Source organism: Exophiala xenobiotica (genome assembly GCF_000835505.1).
Source record: "Exophiala xenobiotica strain CBS 118157 unplaced genomic scaffold supercont1.6, whole genome shotgun sequence".
NCBI lineage: Eukaryota > Fungi > Ascomycota > Eurotiomycetes > Chaetothyriales > Herpotrichiellaceae > Exophiala > Exophiala xenobiotica.
This window is the reverse complement of record NW_013562489.1, coordinates 523,019-541,161: the sequence shown is the minus strand read 5'-3', so window position 1 is coordinate 541,161 and position 18,143 is coordinate 523,019. Positions and strand designations below refer to the sequence as shown.

Here is an 18,143-nt window from a genome sequence, read left to right as displayed (position 1 = left end):
CATACGACCGGCGGCAACTATCCAGACATCTTCTACAAATGAGGTACGGCATCTACAAAGAGACAAAAAGGAGTGTCCCGGATGCCAAGATGCCAGCCTCATATGGGTCACTGCAGCGGGTCGAAAATGACCAAAGTCGGCCCTTAATTACGCGGAGCTCGAGCACTGGTCGTCGTCAGCGTCTTTTTCCCTCTACAACAGTATTCTATTCTTCCAATCTCTCCGCCAGACAACGCACAATGCTGTGTTGCTAGGTTACGACTCCTCCTCATACGAAGTAGTAAGTGATCATCATCTTTGACTGGATCCGAAGGTCCAAAAACCACCTAGAAAGCAATCACGATGTGGTTCTCCACTTACGTGAACTCAATCACCAAAAGCTCCTGGCTATATCTAGGGAAGCTATGATTGACACCACGCTATGCTCATGCAGCGCAAGCAACGTCAAGCAGCGTCAAGCATCAACATGCTCCTCTACCTGCCTTGGCGCCGCGTAGTCTTCTTCAATCATCAGGACGAGGACGTCGACAATTAGCCTATCCAAGCTCGACGAAATCGGCTGACGTGGCAACGATCAAAACCCATACGCTGGTGGGTTGCTCCGCGCTAACTCTTCACCGAGGCTGGAGTACTCGCTTTCTCGCCAATGGCATGCATGTCGTTTGCGGTGACCATCGTCAGGACCATGGAGTGGGTTTGCTGGTGGACGTTGACGTTGCTGGTGGGTTGGCTTGCAAGCTCTTCCTTGCGCACCGACGTGTTCGAATGGCGCAGCCGATCATAAACAGTCTATAAGAACTCTCGTTCTGAGTGGAATATGTGACAGCCACTCCTCCAGAAACCCAGCAGTCATTCGTTTGTACCTCCTTGAGCATCAATACCGTGTCGATTTCACTCACTCAATTGCTTCGAAAATGGTCAAGTTCAGTAGCTTTGCTACAGTGGTGGCGGCTACCTCTATCTTCCTTGCCGCCAATGCCCATCCAGGTCACAGTATCGAGGAGGAGATTGCCGAGCGCGTAGCGTACCTCAAGCGTGGCGTCAGCAACCTGGACCACTGCGCCGAAAAGCTTCGCGCACGAGGGCATGAGAAGCGGTCCATCAGTCGTCGAGTCGCAAAGATTCAAGAGCTGAGAGATGAGGTTGCACACAAGAAGAGTGAGCTCTCCGATTCAGACATGCTAGAGTCCTAACTAACTGCCAACAGGATCCCTCGTGCGTCGACAGACGGCCAGTTCGGCCATGCCATCGGGCAGCGGAACTCCTACCGGCGCCATGCCTTCGGGCGCAGCTCCCTCAGGTGGCGCTGGCGGCGCCGACGGTGGACAAAACATCAGTGACTTCGGGGCTTCGGTCGTCAACGCCAGCCATCTGTCAACCCTGAAGGTCGATCCATGGACCGCCGACGTCGATTCGATCATCTACGGCAATTCTTCCTGCATCCTCAACCCTGAAGGCGAGATCGGACCATATTGTACGGAAACCCGTCTCCCGTTTGACCAAAGCTATTCATGCGCTGACAAAGATTTTCAGACGTCCAAGGCGAGTTCGTCCGCCACGATATCACTGAGACCCAGCCGGGTGTTCCCGTCTACCTTGAGGAACAATTCATCAACGTAAACACCTGCGAGCCCATCACGGGCCTCTATTCTGATATCTGGCAGTATGTTCGGTCCCCTAGTCGCCTCTGGCCCCCCCTTTTCCCTGATCCCATATACTAACGCCTGCCCGTCCAGTTGCAACAGCACCGGCGTCTATGCCGGCGTCGTGGCCAACGGCAACGGCAACTCGGACGACGCGTCGAACATCAACTCCACGTTCCTGCGTGGTATCCAGAAGACCGACTCCGATGGCGTCGCGGCCTGGCGGTCCGTCTTCCCGGGCTACTACTCCGGACGAGCGACGCACATCCACATGGTCACGCACACAAACGCCACGCTGCTCTCGAACGGGACGATCACCGGCGGCACGGTCAGACACATCGGCCAAGTCTTCTATGACCAGGATCTCATCGATTACATCAACGACAACGTCTACCCGTACACGTTGAACACCATCACCTTGACGACCAACGCCGAGGATGGGATCTTCATCACCGAGACCAGCACCAACAGCGACCCTGTGCTGAACTATGTGCTGCTAGGGGACAAGGTTGAGGACGGCCTGTTCGCCTGGATCACCATCGGTGTCGATCCAAGCGCAGAGTACACCACCGAGGCGGCCAGCGTGTTGACGGAAGATGGAGGATACGCCACTGGAAACACGAACGTGGTTTAGATTGATGTGCGGAAGGGGGCATTCCCTCACGTCATGCACAAAAAAGCCCGAGAGGTGCTGGTTCGCAGTGGAGGAGTAATCGTAACTGGGAGATGAATGGCTGGTCTGTTTTCGCTTCTTGGTCTCGCTTTCGCTCTCGCTTTCGGTAATGAGTTTGGAGGAATCGACATATCTCTCCATATTGGGAGTCAGTTTGAATATGCCACCATTTGTGTTGAGCGGCGGACCTGCACAAAAGAAAGTTATGCATCGGATGCGGTTGCTGTCACTGGAGTAGCTACATTGTGATAGGCTGCGGCAGTTATAGGGTCGCCGGGGTCATTCCCCTTGGCTTAATATCCATGCCGCATAAGACCATCTGCAGTGTGTTTACGGAGTACTAGAAAGACAATCGTACTACGGAGTATCTTACTTACAACCCATAAGCTGACGCCAAGGTAGTACTATAGTCATCCGGGACATGAAATCCCACACCGGGAAAGCCTACTAGTTAGTACTGGTACTCGAGGACCAGGCGACCCATGCTTCAGGAACTCGACCAAGTTCCAACCTCACAGCTCACCGAGTGTAGGTGAATCCTCGACCACTAGTAAGGATGCGCGATCTCGAGAACAAGGTAAGGCAAACAAATCAATCCGGCTCCCGGGCAGTCGAATAATGTGTCCACTGAATGAAATACGCCTGGCAGGTCGTGATCGTGACGGGCGCCGCGTCTGGAATCGCACTGGCGACGGTGGAAGTCCTCCTCAGCTACGGAGCCAAAGTCCTGGGCTGTGACATTGGCCAGTCGCCATCATCTCTGTCCGGGAAGGGGGAGAATTTCTCTTTCTTGCAGTGCGACTTGACAGATAAAGGCTCGGCAAAGGCGATCGTCGAGCAATGTCAGCAGGTTTTCGGTGGCAGGATCGACGCCCTGTGCAACGTTGCCGGGATCATGGACAACAACAGCAGCGTCGACAGCTTCGAGGACGAGATGTGGGAGAGAAACATCGCAATCAACATGACCGCCCCGGCGAGATTGATGCGCGAGGTCGTGCCGGTCATGCTGGCCCAGGGTGGTGGAGGAAGTATTGTCAACACCGCGAGTTTTGCGGCGCTCAGTGGAGCGGCGGCCGGGATTTCTTACACCGCGTGCAAACATGCTCTGGTGAGCTTTGTCGTTCTTGTTGCCGTCATCATACTTGTCGTTGAAGGAGAAAAAGAAGAATAATAATTACTCGTCCAAACATCAGAGCTTCGTTATGCTGATAGCCGGCCGATTGACTGACTGACTGTCCCACTTAGGTTGGCATGACCAAGAACGTCGCTTTCCGGTTCAAGGATGACAAGATTCGGTGCAATGCAGTGTGTCCGGGAGGTACAGTTCACCGTTCCCCCCTTTATTACGAGGTCCGAGTCCCGAGATACCACAAGACTGACTCTGTATTGGCAGGGGTGCGGACAAACATCATGAGTTCGGTCGATCTTTCGAAGATGGACCGTCAAGCCATGGCCAAGATGAAACCGTTACACGATCTGGGGCTGGCCAACCCTGCCGAACCCGGTGATATCGCCGATGTGATAACATTTTTGGTGTCGGATATGAGTAGGCATATCAGTGGTGCCATCATCCCCGTGGACAAGGGTTTGAGCACAATATGAGAGGAAGACTACCAGTATCAATGAAGTACCTCAAGTAACAGCAGAGCTTCGATCGCGCAAAAATTATATCCTGATCCTACAAACGAGCAACGTCCGCAGTATAATCTGGGTAAGTCGGCCGCAGCCACGTTGTGCCTCATCGATTAGTGATTGTTGTGTTGCTCCAGCTGTTTCGAGCACACATATGCATCGTGCAAAAATTGCCGGAACCAAGCGACCGCAGCATTCTTCCCTCTGACCATGGCATCCCGTTCTCCCGCTTTTCTGGCATCTCCACGGACGAGGCAACCATGCGCCACGCCGGGGAAGTGCTGGTAGTCGAACGGCACGGAGACCTTTTGGAGCGTCTCGAAGGTATGCATCTTCAGCTCTGGCGTGTAGACCGGGTCGATCTCCGGAGCAAGCATCTGAACGGGGACCGCGACATCACCGATATCCTCCTTCGTCAACAAGCTCGGATGACCTACCGAGATGCAATCGACCAAAGGTGGTTGATGCTCTTTTGCTCCGAGGCGGAAAACGGCCCAACCTCCCCAGCAGAAGCCAATCGCCCCGAGCGTTTTGTACTGTGATCGAAGTGCTCGGGCACATCCAAAGATCTCGGGCTCACGAATCTGACGACTGTTTCTCTGCATCATGCCTTGTAGGTCGATTTTGTCCCACTGCTCGTTATCGACGGCTTCGAAGTCCACCACTTCGCCTCCGAAGAAATCGGGCACGTAGACTGTGACGTCTGCCTCTTTTGCATAGTGGTCCGCCAGGAGACGCACGTTGGGATATGTCCAGCCCAAGAGATCGTGGACTATCAAGACGGCTGCATCAGGATTGTCGCCAGCGACGTACGCGGCGTTGTTGGCAAGTTTCTCGACCCGCCCTGTGGAAGTGCCGGCCCACTCGAAACCTTTGAGACAGCAGGGAGCAATCGACATTGTGGAATTGAAATGCCTGCCAGCGCGAACAATGCACACCATATTCGGGTGGTTGCGCTATTAAGGAGGATACACTACATAGTCCAGTCGTGAGTCACAATGTATCGCCCTTGCGCTAGGAATGGGTGCCTGGCATCGAGCGAGCTAGCGACCTATGGTCGGGCGCCACTGACGACTCGTACCTTTGGTTCAGTCATGCACACGCATCTAGCACGTTGTGTTACCACGAGCCCTCTGTGGGAATGCAGGATTTCCACTCAGTGCCAATGCTCCATAATTGGGAGATGGCCGGATGCAGACTGTCCGCAATAAGCGCTTTCTCGTGGATCAGTCTAGTAATTCGAATTGACATGTACGAATACCAAAGTCGGCAGTTATGACTGATTTGGCGGACGAATATTGTCAGCGACTACTACGAGTATTGCTGGGCGGCCTGCTATACTTACGATCCTCTGATTCGCAAGTCACCGTTGGGACGAGCGCAGACGACAATGACATCCTGAGGTTTGGCATCGGTGATCTTGATCGTCGTCGGTGTGATGCATTTCACGTGCACGCGTGCGGGATTCGCGCAGTTCGCGTAAGAGAAGGTCCGCGAACTTCGAAGCCACGGCGCCGATGACATCAGCCGTCAACAATCCCTTTACCAGGATGAGATCAGGTATTTAGACCTGGAACACTCGCCTCACGAAGACCTTGACAGAGACACAACTTCTGCCTCATATTCTGCTCGATTCTGCTCGATTCTGCTCGATCTGCTCGAACTCATACCTACGTAACCAGCCATGCCACGTCAATACATCACTCGTCCGGCCGGAAACCCCCAGTCACAATCCAACAAAACCAGCCGAGCTCCTGCTCGTGCTCGCCGCAATAGATCTTCTTCACAGACCGACCCCAAACATGAGAAGCACGCCACGACGGTCAAGGGTGACGGGAAAGTCGTCAACCTCAATCGCCGAAGGGCAGCACTGAAAGGAAACCCCCTCCTGAAGGGCCTCGATCTGGATGCAATGATCCGTGAAGAAAACCTGAATTGCTCCAAGAGAACGCTGTAGCGTGTTCTACGAGAATACATCATTGAGAATCCGACAGCGAAAGACAGGTCGCAATACTTGTGGTCCAGAGATAAGATTGTAGCCTTGCAAGCCCTGGGACTGTTGCCAACGGAAGCTGGAAGTCCCTAGAGATGTGGAAGGTTCACAGACGATGGGTGTTTGCAGGTGAGTATCTTCTTTGAAGCCCCAGCCACGCTAGCTAGCGGATCCCTTGCTCTTCAGCTCCTTGCATCTTCCCAAGTCCCGAGAAAATAATATTTTAGATGGCTCTTGACTGACTTCTCATGCCGTTGATAGGATAAGCGATTTGTTCGGTCATCGGTATTTGACGCCAGCTTGCTGAATTGGGGTACTATGAAAGTGCTTCCGAATCCTCGAATAGTTCATCCAGGAAGATGGTTGCTGGGTCGTCGCCACAGGGATGAGCTCGTGTATAACAGTTTCTCAGATCATGTCTGATGTACATTAGTTTTAGGTAACAACTTTCAGTGACGGATTCCTCATATCCGAAGTGAAGAAGCTCCAAACGTGACAAAAGAAGAGGAACGATCTCCACTGTGGTTTGACAGATTCGAGCCGAGCTCGCACAGGAGCTTCTCAACTCCCGCAACACCCCTGCGAAAGCTCGTCTTCTGTGACGCGGTGGCGGCCACCATCGGGAGGTCTGCTTCCCGGTGGACAAGTACCGCTTGTGCGTATTGCATGGACTTGTTGTTCGTCTGCTATCCTTCAGTCATGTGTTCGAAGTCTCTCCTTGCTTCGTCTGCCAGGTGCGGCTTCGTCAAGACACGAATGGCCAGCATTGCCAGCCCTTTGCCGCACTTGATGGCGGCCTCATGCGCTTCGTCAGTCCCAGCGTGCGCAGCGAATCGCGGATGGTGTTGTGAGACATCGGGGTCGGTGGGGATGGGAAACGCTCCGTGAAAACTTGGGACTTCATATGATACATTTCCTGTCGAGATGAGTCATGCTTAGTCTGATGCAGTGGAATGTTGCCCTTACCCATGTCAGTTGATGCTGTATAGGATTCATCATCTTTGACAAGAATTCCCTCCCCAATACGCCGCATGTCGTCGACGTATTGCTGGCACAGCGGCATGTTCACCCTCAAGTCTTTATAGGTGGGAGACCTGTCAAGCGATGATTTAGCGACCCTCAGCATGCAAAACCTGACGAAGGACTTACGGGATGAAATCGACCTTGCATCCAGTGCTGAGCGCAGCAGCCCTGCAGCAATCATGGACTCGCTCCAAGAGAACATCTGCTCGTTTCACTGTCGGACCGCGCACGTACCAATTCATGCGCGTGTATTCCGGAATGACATTTGGCACTGTCCCGCCATCCTCAAAAACCCCGTGTACTCGTTCATCTGGTCGCATCTGCTGACGCAGCATCGAGACATTGGTGTACGCCGCCACGGCCGCATCGAGTGCGTTGACACCGTTCCACGGCTCCCCTGCGGCATGGGCCGACTTGCCTCGAAACTCGACGCGAAACTTATGGGATGCAATGAATTTCAATCCGGCAAGGCCCGTGTAACCATTTTTGAATTGATGAGCGGCAAATGGGTGTGCCATGATAGCAGCTGCTATGTCGTCGTCCTTGAATGCGCCGGCGTCGATTAGCTTCGCCTTCCCACCACCTCCTTCCTCGGCAGGAGTGCCTAGAAGACGTATCCTTCCTGGCAAATGGCCGGTTCGCATAGCCTTTACTGCGCCTAGGAAAGCAGCGATCGAGGATGTCATGATCAAGTTGTGGCCGCAGGCATGGCCGATGTTGGGTAAAGCATCGTATTCCACACAGATGATGACCAAGCGGCCTCCAGTGCCCACTTCGGCTGTGAAAGATGTCTCTAAGCCATAAGTGCCCTCGGCGACCTCGAAACCTCTGTCGCGCAAAAAGGATGATATTGTCTTTACCGCGAAGAACTCTTGATATGCTGTTTCGGGGTTGTCATGGATGACTTTGTTTAAAAGCCGCAGCTCCTTGTTCGCTAGGTCGATTGTGTCAATCGCGCAAGTGAGAGCTTCGGACCTATCATCAACTGCTAGTTTGTCTTCCGATTGCGAAGTAGCCATGATGATACCAAAACAGAAGGATTGCCCAGGTGGTGGTCAATCCATGTGGGAGCGCCTCGACGGGACAATAAGATGTGTGGGGGAAGAAAGAAAAGACACGCACGAGGCGGAATTTAACTGCGGAACCTTGCCGGGAGCCAATGTCCATAGCGGGGGAAACGCGACTCTGGGGGGCACAGAGTACAGGGAGACATGGGCCACGATGGGGATTCGGGGGTCACCACAAGCTTAACCCACCCGGCTGGAGGTAAATACTGAAAGCTCAATTTCCGGTAAAAGAAGAGAAAGGCGTCGACACAAAACACGACTGCCTCACCAAATCTCCAAAGGAGGGCCGTCCATCACTCAAGTCAACGCAAGATGCGGTCTGCCCTTTCGAGGCTTCTCCTGCGACCTCGAATGGTTCATACGCGCCCCTTCTGGCACCCGTCACCATCTCAACAGAAGCGCACACTCTCACAAACGACACGGCCAGCGGAAACGCCCAAGAAAAGCTCTGAAGGAGCTGACCACTTCCTTGGAGGGATCTTCATCGGAGCTGGAACAGTCCTTACCGTGTTATATTATTCCGATGCCATCTCCTTGGTCAGCTCAGAGGTGAACAATACTAGTACCACGTCGACATCACCGTTACTTTCGTCCTCTCCACCACGATATGACCTGTCCGAGCAGAACATCCAGGCTGCCAAGGGGGACTTCCTCGCGCTTCTGGGCGGCGACGGCGTGGACGATAATCTAGGCGCCAGAATAGCCCGGTCCAGTACCGACTGGTCACCAGCTCCACACGGCGACCTTGATAGACCGTGCTTAATCGTCTATCCCAGGTCAACGGAGGACGTGAGCAACATTGTCAAGGTCTGTCACCGGCGCAGGATCCCGATCATCGGTTTTGGCGGCGGCACCAGTCTCGAAGGCACACTTGCGGCCATCCACGGCGAAGTCTGCATCGATTTCCGCCGCATGAACAAAGTCCTGGTGGTTCATGACCAAGACTTGGATGCCGTCGTGCAACCAGGAGTCGGCTATGTCGAGTTGAATGAAATGCTTGGTAAATCGGGTCTCTTCTTCCCACCGGATCCTGGGCCAGGGGCGCAAATAGGAGGCATGATCTCGCAAGGCTGCTCGGGGACATCGGCATACCGCTACGGCACGGTCAAGGACTGGGTCATAGGCTTGACCGTGGTTCTTGCTGACGGCACCGTGATCAAGACAAGAAGGCGGCCGAAGAAGTCATCTGCCGGATACGACCTGACACGACTTTTCGTCGGGTCAGAAGGTACCCTGGGGCTGGTCACAGAGGCTACTCTGAAGATCACCAACAAGCCGGAGAATGTCAGAGTGGCTGTTGCGGCATTTCCTACGACACAGAACGCCGTTGAAGCGGCAGTCAAGATCGTCCAGAACGGTTTGCCTGTGGGTGCACTCGAATTACTCGACGGCATATCAATGAAGACGATCAACAACTCGGGCTACTGCGAAAAGGATTTCGCGGAAGCGCCCTCGCTCTTCCTAAAGTTTTCTGGGAGTGATGCTGTCGTACACGAACAAGTCCAGCAAGTTCGGGCACTGGCAAAGAACTCGAAATGCCTCAGTTTCCAGTTTGGCACAGACGAATCCGAATCCGAAGCCTTCTGGCAAGCCAGGAAGACGATGCTGTGGAGCTTGATGACTCTGAAAAGGAATCCGGATGACAAGTTCGTAGGCACGGACAACGCGGTGCCGATCTCCAGACTGGCCGATATCATCGATATCACCAATCGCAAGATTCAAGAGAGCGGCCTGGTAGGAGCATGTTGTGGTCACGTTGGTGATGGTGAGGCTTTCACAGATCACAAGTACTAGTACCTGTCTGAGTATCCACTGACTTTTGTAACATCAGGTAACGTGCACGCAGCCATATTCTACAGCGAAGCCGAGAAAGACAAGGCGGAGAGAATAGTCCTCGAAGTTGAAAGGCTCGGGATTGAAATGGACGGCACCATCACTGGGGAACACGGCATTGGGCTCGAAAAAAGAGATCGCCTCGTCGACGAGCTCGGAGATGACACCGTCGACACAATGCGGCGCGTCAAACTGGCCCTCGACCCCCTATGCCTCCTCAACCCCGAAAAAGTCGTGCGTCTCACGCCTGGGACGACGACGACTCCCTAGAAATTTCAGAGTTCTGCAGGCGCGACCCCTTTTTCCTCTACTCACGAGACCCCTTTTACAACTTGGAACCCAGTCCTTCCGTCTCGGCTATGCGAAAGACGTATTTCGTCGCGCTGGCTTTGCCTTCTTTCAGATTCCTCAAGCCTTGCTCAACACGTTTCAGCCCTCCACGAATGACTTCATGAGGATGTGGCTTGAACCAACCATCTTTCAAACCCAGCTCAAAGAGCCGATACCACGCATACCCGAAATCCTTGTCCTTGCCATGAACACTCCCGACCATTGTCAACGTCGTGTGGACAGACTTGGGGATCGACGGATCGTCCTTGAGCGGGAGGACCAGCGTGAGATGGCCGTCTGGCGCTAGCACTTTACAAATATTTTCGGCCGACGACTTCGCCTTTTCGCTCACGGCGTCAAACGCATACTCTAGCTTCTCGCCTTGGGGGACGGCTTTCCTGATCCCTTCGACGACGCTCTCGTTGCCCTTGCGATAATCGACGACGACGTCACCCTGTCCCTTAATGTTGCTGCTGTTGCTACTAGTATCTCCCAACAATCCCTCGACGAATGGGATCCCTCGCCCTGCCACAGCGATGATCGGATGGATCCCAGCACGCTTCGCCAGCTGGACGGCATACGCACCGACAGCGCCTGCGGCACCGTATATCACGATGCCGCCTTTCGGCACTCTTTCAGGATTTCCAGCGGCGACCCAAGGCTCTGGTAGCCCCAATCGGACGAACAAACCGACCGCGGCCGTCATTGCGGCCAAGGGGATTGCGGCGGCCTCTTCGAAGCTCAAGGTCGACGGGATGTGGAATGTCGTGTGCTCTGGGGAGATGGCGTATTCCGCGTACGATCCGCCGGGGGTCTGCATCCGATGAAACGCGGCGACACGGTCGCCTGGCTTGAACTGTGTGACGGCGGAACCGACCTTTTCGACAACGCCGGCGATGTCGTCGCCTTGGTTTGTGCCGTTGAATTCCGGGTTGACGGCTGGCCGTTTCCAGTCCTTGGGGTTGGAGCCCGAGACGTGGACTTTCGTGAGGACTTCGTCGGCTTTGGGGGTCGGGATCGGGATGTTGTGGAGTGTGACGCGGAGGGGGTGGTGGACGAGCGCTTCGAGCATGGTACTCGTCTCAGATGAGGGTGAGGGTGAGGGTGATGACATTGTGGCTGTGGCTGGCGAGGCGTGGAATCTTCTGTGGATTCGAGAGGAAGTAGTACCGCAGAGTGAGTTTTTAGGGAGCGAAGAGGCAGTTGGGGCGATCCTGAGGGCTTTTGGAATACAACTAGTAGTAAAGCTGTGATAGCGTAGGCTCTGGGATGTCCGTGGCAGGATGTTCATGGATACCTAAGGTAGGTACCTAGGTAAGGTAGTAGTATGGTATGATCCAGTTCTCTGTACCTATGGATTACTGCTAGTACTGCGTGACGACGTGTATGGGCCTGTTCTGTAGTTCATTGTCGTACAATATACTCGTATGGACTTGATCATGACTTGCGGCACGCATTAGTAATACTGCCCAGAGGATGAGCGGACGGCATATCGTGCGAGGGGAGGGGTGGGTACGGGGGTTTGTGAACACTATCCCACCTGGGACGTTTGTTTCCCTTTTTTGGTTCAAGGCTCACTCGCCAAGTTAGGCCTCGCGTCCACGGATTCCCCAAGTACGAACCAATGCTCGAAAGACGGCCGTCTCTGATTCGAGACTCTTGCGCGACCCGGGACAGAGGACACACGGGTGAGATCTGGGCTTCGCTTGCTTCTCCGCGTGTCCAATGGCTAGTGAGGCCGGCGCCCGAGGCAAAGCATTGCCAAAGGGGGTCATCATGGGGATTCCAAGATCACCAGTACCTAGGTAGACTTGGTGATGCGGGGTATCCAAAGGGCGAGATCGAGGTCATAACGAGTGGAGGACAGGCGAAGTCGGAACACTCGTTGTGAAAACCCTTTCTGAACGTAGTATTGAAGCAGCTTACATACCGTAGGTACAGGTACGAGAACGGTCAACATGCCATCACAATATTTCCTCTTACGTCAACTCCCGACCGAAACCTGGTTCTGGGGTCGACGATGATCTCTGGACCAAATGGTACATAGACGAACATGTGAGTACTAGATACCTTACCTATTGGGCGTTCCTTTCACTGTTTCTCGGTCAAGATGCAATGCTGATTGCGGACTTCCTTTTCGACCTATATAGCTGCCCGACTTGGTGAACAGCAAGACATCGACACGCGCGGCCTTCTATCGCGAAACCCACGACTTCGCGCTCGCAACGAAAGTACCACATCCGCGCAAGTTCCTGGCACTGTATCAGACGGACTTCGAGGAACCGCTCAAATCCAAGAACTACCTCGATGGCGTGCGACACTCGAGTGGGATGTGGCCGCAAAGCAAGCAGACGTCCGAGGTTGGTGACTTTGACGCTCGAAACTATAAACTCATTCAGGAGTATGACCCTAACAAGACTGGTGATTGTAAGTCACAACAAGACCCTTGCAAAGCACTCCAAAGTGCAGCCCTAGATGGATTCACTCGTTGTTGACCAGACAAAAGCCGCTCCGCCGTTCTTGCTTACCGTGGAAATGGAACCAACCGAGCAGAACGAGGGGGATTTCGATGATTGGTATCGACAAGAACATCTCGAGCTGCTCAGCAAATTGCCTGGATATCGGAGGTCGTTGCGATATGTGATTGGGCCCAAGACACCAATTACCCAGGGAGAGCCGCCAAAGTATCTGGCCATCCATGAGATCGACAACCCACGCGCTTTCGATGGTAAGGAGGCCGAGGCCGCGAACACGACGAAGTGGACAGTCAAACATATCAACGAGGCAAAGAGCTTTACCCCGAGAATGTGGCAGAGGGTTACTGCCGAGGGTTTTTGAGCTGGTGAGGCTGCGACATATAGGGGCGATACGGTCAGGTTGAAAACCTGACAATGGATTGGAGGGATGAGAATTGATTACCGTTCTACACAGCAGTGGCCATAACGGATCCCATCCAGGGCCAGATGCACTCATTGGCAGGCGGATATCCCATGTGCAGCATCTTCTCGTAGAATCTGGCTTCTTTTGGGCGTCCATAGTTCATGAGGAGCATGCTGTCTTCAATGGGCATGAGCCCGTCCCAAGTGCCGTTGACAAGAAGCAGCCTGCAACATGGTCCGTTCACTATCCCATTTTCAACCAGACTATAGTCCTTCTGTGCTTTTTCCAGGAGTTCTTCCCAATCCTTATAGCCGTATTTGGAGACGTAAGCTTCGCTAAGGACGAAGGGATATTCATGGTCATCAACGTGCTCCAGCCACTCTCGGGACAGAAACAGGTGCGTTCCAGCACCTTGCCCGATACTGCCAGCCAGGCGCGTGTGATGGGTGTGCGCAACCCGAATGGCATAGTATCCTCCAGCAGAGAGACCCCAAACAATGCATGTCTTCATGTTAAACTGCGACTGCCCATCCATCCAGTCCAGGATGGCGGTAAACAATCGATCTGGGGACTTTGGATCGCGGCGGTCTGCAGGACAATCTGCAGTGCCTGGGATCTCGGTGATGACAGAGCCCCAACCTCGTGCTATGAAATCATCTGTCCGCTAGCCCAAGTTGTCAGTCACGTTTTGCCAGTATACAAGCAGAGCTTACGCCTGTGTTATCTGGCCGGTGACCGTCGAGGCCCGTAATAAGGAGTACCACAGGGCACTTCTTGTTACTGCTCGCGCCCGGCGGCAGCCTCACGAATAGCGGTATCTCCTTACCTTCTTGACCTTCAGCTGCGGTATGTGGAATCTTGATCTCTTTTATAGGAGCGTCCCACAAGCTTGCGCCTCTTAGGTACACCTGTTTCTGCAACTCGAATATCTTCTTCTTCAGTCCAGGGCCTGCATCGAGGGAAGGAAAGCGAGATATGCGATAGACACATGCAGCGCGTTTGAAGAGATCGGCTGCTTTGACACGGTCCGACGCCTGAGCGGAGAGCGCCTCGTCAGTGAGCTTTTCGGCAGTTGGCAGGAAGTATTCGGTATATTTGTCAGAATAGGCATCGTTGACATTGTCTTTGATCAAGTTCTCAAAGATTGGGGCAAAGTCTTCAAGTCTGCCATCGTGGAATGGGTAGACACTTAGAGAGCATGGGAATTTCCACTTCGTTTCCCACAAGGCTTTGACACCGCTCAGATGAGGGTAACGCTCGTGGAATTTGTCACCCAGGATCCAGTTAGTCATGATGCTGGTAGTTAGCTGGCAATCTTGCGCGAGTGTGGAAACAATTCGAAGTTCCAGTGCAGAAAGGTTCAGCTAAACGAAGGATAAGCGGTGAGATACCTGATCAGGCTTCCTGTATCTTTCACGCGCGCGGCGGGATAAACTTACGGTCGGCTTTCACTGGCTTAGCACTGACACAATGAGAGCCTTGCAGACAGATCAGGCTTCGCTCAGCTCGATTCACGAATCGTGCAAGGTCCTACTCCGGACTCATAGATCAATCCCAAGCAGAGTCCCGCAGAGTCCGTCAAAGAAACTCTGGGTGAAGAGGAGGAGTTAGTGCAATAAGCGTTCCGTAGAAGGCAGCTCTTCCGAGACCAGATTTGGCGCGTTTTCACGGGGAAGGGAGAGTGACGACTAGGAGTCACAACCGATCATCTTACAACAGCTCTATCCCTCGCGTTGACGTCCTCTTTCCCTCCCAGAGCGCATCTCCTATCGGTCCATACGTATAAAATGCACAACATCTAGCTCACGAATTGCCTCAACCTTCAAGATGACTTCCCGCGAACCCTCCGCAGCGCCATCGGACGCAGACACCATCGATGAGCCCATAGAAGATACAAAGCCAGACATTGCTGAGCTTGAGCAGGAGCAGTCTCAGCTGGAAGAAGAGCCAGTTTCCACCTCCACACCTTCTGGTGCACGCCGGACAGCTCGCCCCAGAGTGTCTACCGGCAGAAAACCAAGACCTAGAAAGTCTGCAGCATGGATACCTGAGCAATTGCAGGAGGGTACAGAAGACGAAGGCAGCGTTGTATCTGCATCACACTCAAGGACGAAGAAGTCAGAGGCTACTCCCGAGTCAGATCTGAGGACCGTCGGCACTGCGGTTGGCACTAGAAGACAAGCAAATGGCACGGTCGGATCAGTTTACTCTGGGAGCAAGATTAGGCACATCAAGAAACCGGACGGCGAGCCGTTATACCGCAAAGAGATACAATACCAGTTCTTGATGCACGTCACTGCAGACACCAAGCCCGTCTTCACCAGGATAAGCGATGGCAAATCAGGTTGTACTTTTCTGGACATCTACGTGGATTGCATGGCGAAAAGTTCCAAGACCAGCAAGATTCTCAAAGACAGATTACAGGTGGATCGGCAAGCGGCACAGAACATGGCCATGATCTGTCTCTTGGTGAATGTTGGCCGCATGAATACGACATTGAACTTCTTCCCCGAGATGAGGGCGCAGTTAAGGACCTATCACTCCATTCCTTCTCTTCAGGCATACAAGAGCCAGAGAGATTACAAGTCACTGCAAGATGCTCCGAGACTGAAGAGCATCTTGAAAGGTGCCAGCGAAGACACAGAAGAGCCTCGAACTCTCGAAGCACTCAAGGCTCGACCAGTGCCCCGTACAAACCCAGTCAATCTTATCTTTGTGCTCTCACAATCTGCACCAAACATCAGCGAGTCACATTTTAGAGATAAAGTCGACTTTTTCGATCTAGCCATGCGCTCAACAATTAGCTCTAAGAGCAGAGCCGAAGCATTTTTGTGGCTCATGTGGTGGTACCTGGAGTCCAACTTCACCAAAGAGGATGGCTTGAACAATCCCTACGGGCCCGGTCAGTACAAGGAAAGTGAGGATCCCGACGACCCCGACGTCGTACCGCTTTTGGTTCCGGAATTGGTGAACATCACGCCAGAAGAAGGAGACAAGGAGAATGAGGATCCTGAGGAGGAAATTGCTTTTGGTGAGAAAATGAGAGAAGAAAGAAAGAGAATCATGCTCGAAGTTGCAAACGAGCCTCCTCTTACCATGGTGGATCCTGGCAATCCCGATCACAAAGCTGTGAAGCGACTCAAAAAGGGCGCCTTATATGGCGACGAAGATTCTATGATGTCAGATGCAGACTCGAGAGCGAGTCCAGGTGTTGCGACCCCGGAAGCTCACCACGGGCATATTATGAGTAGCGTACTCGGTGGACAGGCTGACAGTCTCGACGACGATTGGGAGGCCTTCGATCCACATCCGGGTCGTGGGCGGTATAAGCGTGTGAGAGGGAAAAATACTCCTTCCAGGGTTCGCGGAGGCGGAGGGGGCGCCAGACAAACCGATGGCGGCCGGAGGAGTTTGGTCAAACCGCGCGACGGCGGTACACCAGATACAATAGACAGATACCGCGGTACACCACAGCCTCTACAATCTGGAGCCGGTAACCACGCTGTTGTCGGTCAGTATGGTTCTCATCGAAGCAGGAAGGAAAACGACACGCTTGCAGCTCGATCTGGTGAGCCTGGCACAAGCGGCAGTGTACCGAAGTCGAGGGCCCGAACAGGATATCAGCGCGAGTTGGAGGAGCATCGGCAACGCCGCGTCGAGTGGGCTCTGAGACGACGACGCCGAGAGACTTTGAGGGTATCCCGACAGCTGAGAGAAGGAGGAAGGTGGCTGTTGAGGGCGGCCAGGCGGATCAGCGAGCTTCCTCCCACCTATGATAGCGATGAAGAGGAAGAGAATGGCGGTTTCGGTTTTGCCGGCCTGCTCGGTCGCAGATGGCTCGGAGAAAATATCGAGTCCGAACATGGGGGTATTCCTGCTGGCTACGAACCTGACGACCAAGGTGAGGAGGCCGAGATGTGGATGAATCTTGTGAAGAGGACAGGACGACGGCTGGATGTCTGGGATGGAGATCGCGACGTTGAGGTATACAAAGCTCGCCTGTATCGACCCCCAATTGCCGAAGACCCCGTTCTCCAAGCCCCTGCTCAACCACGCACGAATGGAACACGGAAGAAGAATCGAAAAGTAGAGTCACCGGTTCAATCGTCCGTGCTTGGTTCTGGGAGAGGTGCGACGGGCCTCCAGACAGGCAGAGATCTCAACGACGAGATTACCCAAGACCTGCTTGCAGAGCGGAGCGACGAGGACATGGAAGACGACGATTCCGTGGGAGCAGATGGTGATGGCTATGATGGTAGCGACGTGGAAATGGACTGAGGGTCATAAGCAACAGCCCTCGAACTTTTTTGATCATACATTAACCTGGGTGGTTCATGTGTTTGTCAACAGATTCCTCATGCAGCATGAGGTAGGCGGTCATGCCTTTGAAGTCCGAAGCACCACGATGCATTCTGTACAATACTCTAATGAAAATGGACTTCAACCCCAAGGTCGTGCAATGATCGAGTATTTTGTTTCATCATTGCGGTCAGGACCAAACAATGACCAGTACTGAGCCTATTTTGGATATCTTTAGAAGGGTCTCGTCTAGATTGTCAAAGTGTTACCGCGGTCTCTCTAGACCTTCCGTCATATCACTAGTTGTTCTTGTTCGTCAGATGGAAACCATGGCTTTTTCCCATGGCCGACGATGGACGAGATATTGCAGACGAGTCAGGTTCTCAAGGACTTCACCGTCCCTCCCCACTGACGGGCTGTTGGATTTGCGGGAGGCCCAAGAGGCCTTGATGGAGGAAGCTTAGTTATCAGAAGGATCCGGCTGACTCAGTGCCGGTCTCTGGGCTGGAGGTCGTCGACTGGGATACCCTGCAAATCTGACCTTCTGCTAAAAGTTAGATGCATGTGAGCGTCGCTGGAAAACACTCCTACCACCAGCCTGTCGGCTGAAGGTCCTACTACTCCCAGCCGTGCTCAGGAACCTGGTTCGTATGTATGCCTCTTGTCCAATCTCCGGGGCTTTTTGCCGATTTCCCTGAACGACTTTGCATTATTTGTCCCGTCTCTTTCGCAGAAGTCAAACCACCTGGTGGATCAGCGAATATCCACCT

At 53.5% G+C, this 18,143-nt stretch overlaps 9 protein-coding genes across 9 annotated transcripts; 5 read left to right on the top strand and 4 right to left on the bottom strand.

The window, feature by feature from the left end:
• The first annotated feature begins 827 nt into the window (after positions 1-827).
• On the top strand, positions 828-2,380 carry PV05_09499 (uncharacterized protein). Its single transcript, XM_013455841.1, has 4 exons — positions 828-1,158; positions 1,208-1,474; positions 1,534-1,663; positions 1,737-2,380. Exons 1-4 carry the CDS (start codon positions 915-917, stop codon positions 2,275-2,277), a joined length of 1,182 nt encoding a protein of 393 aa, XP_013311295.1. The 5' UTR covers positions 828-914; the 3' UTR covers positions 2,278-2,380.
• A 567-nt stretch (positions 2,381-2,947) lies between these two features.
• PV05_09498 (uncharacterized protein) lies at positions 2,948-3,918 on the top strand (the record flags this gene model as incomplete). The annotated part of the gene is made up of 3 exons (XM_013455840.1): positions 2,948-3,424; positions 3,562-3,634; positions 3,710-3,918. The coding sequence occupies 3 exons, from the start codon at positions 2,948-2,950 to the stop codon at positions 3,916-3,918; spliced, it is 759 nt and encodes a 252-aa protein (XP_013311294.1).
• A 143-nt stretch (positions 3,919-4,061) lies between these two features.
• PV05_09497 (uncharacterized protein) lies at positions 4,062-4,851 on the bottom strand (the record flags this gene model as incomplete). Its single annotated transcript, XM_013455839.1, has 1 exon — positions 4,062-4,851. Exon 1 carries the CDS (start codon positions 4,845-4,847, stop codon positions 4,062-4,064), a length of 786 nt encoding a protein of 261 aa, XP_013311293.1. The 5' UTR covers positions 4,848-4,851.
• A 771-nt stretch (positions 4,852-5,622) lies between these two features.
• PV05_09496 (uncharacterized protein) lies at positions 5,623-8,045 on the bottom strand. Its single transcript, XM_013455838.1, has 3 exons — positions 7,091-8,045; positions 6,908-7,035; positions 5,623-6,857 (listed from the first exon to the last, which is right to left on the bottom strand). Exons 1-3 carry the CDS (start codon positions 7,981-7,983, stop codon positions 6,628-6,630), a joined length of 1,251 nt encoding a protein of 416 aa, XP_013311292.1. The 5' UTR covers positions 7,984-8,045; the 3' UTR covers positions 5,623-6,627.
• A 228-nt stretch (positions 8,046-8,273) lies between these two features.
• Positions 8,274-11,517, top strand: PV05_09495 (glycolate oxidase, subunit GlcD). Its single transcript, XM_013455837.1, has 2 exons — positions 8,274-9,796; positions 9,863-11,517. Exons 1-2 carry the CDS (start codon positions 8,344-8,346, stop codon positions 10,132-10,134), a joined length of 1,725 nt encoding a protein of 574 aa, XP_013311291.1. The 5' UTR covers positions 8,274-8,343; the 3' UTR covers positions 10,135-11,517.
• Positions 10,190-11,594, bottom strand: PV05_09494 (uncharacterized protein; the record flags this gene model as incomplete). The annotated part of the gene is made up of 1 exon (XM_013455836.1): positions 10,190-11,594. Exon 1 carries the CDS (start codon positions 11,483-11,485, stop codon positions 10,190-10,192), a length of 1,296 nt encoding a protein of 431 aa, XP_013311290.1. The 5' UTR covers positions 11,486-11,594.
• A 325-nt stretch (positions 11,595-11,919) lies between these two features.
• On the top strand, positions 11,920-13,032 carry PV05_09493 (uncharacterized protein; the record flags this gene model as incomplete). The annotated part of the gene is made up of 4 exons (XM_013455835.1): positions 11,920-11,991; positions 12,130-12,249; positions 12,345-12,621; positions 12,701-13,032. The coding sequence occupies 4 exons, from the start codon at positions 11,920-11,922 to the stop codon at positions 13,030-13,032; spliced, it is 801 nt and encodes a 266-aa protein (XP_013311289.1).
• A 64-nt stretch (positions 13,033-13,096) lies between these two features.
• On the bottom strand, positions 13,097-14,623 carry PV05_09492 (uncharacterized protein). The gene is made up of 3 exons (XM_013455834.1): positions 14,514-14,623; positions 13,788-14,438; positions 13,097-13,738 (listed from the first exon to the last, which is right to left on the bottom strand). Exons 2-3 carry the CDS (start codon positions 14,364-14,366, stop codon positions 13,118-13,120), a joined length of 1,200 nt encoding a protein of 399 aa, XP_013311288.1. The 5' UTR covers positions 14,367-14,438; positions 14,514-14,623; the 3' UTR covers positions 13,097-13,117.
• Positions 14,624-14,773: 150 nt separating this feature from the next.
• On the top strand, positions 14,774-17,525 carry PV05_09491 (uncharacterized protein). Its single transcript, XM_013455833.1, has one exon. The coding sequence runs from the start codon at positions 14,902-14,904 to the stop codon at positions 17,350-17,352; it is 2,451 nt and encodes an 816-aa protein (XP_013311287.1). The 5' UTR covers positions 14,774-14,901; the 3' UTR covers positions 17,353-17,525.
• The last annotated feature ends 618 nt before the right edge of the window (positions 17,526-18,143 follow it).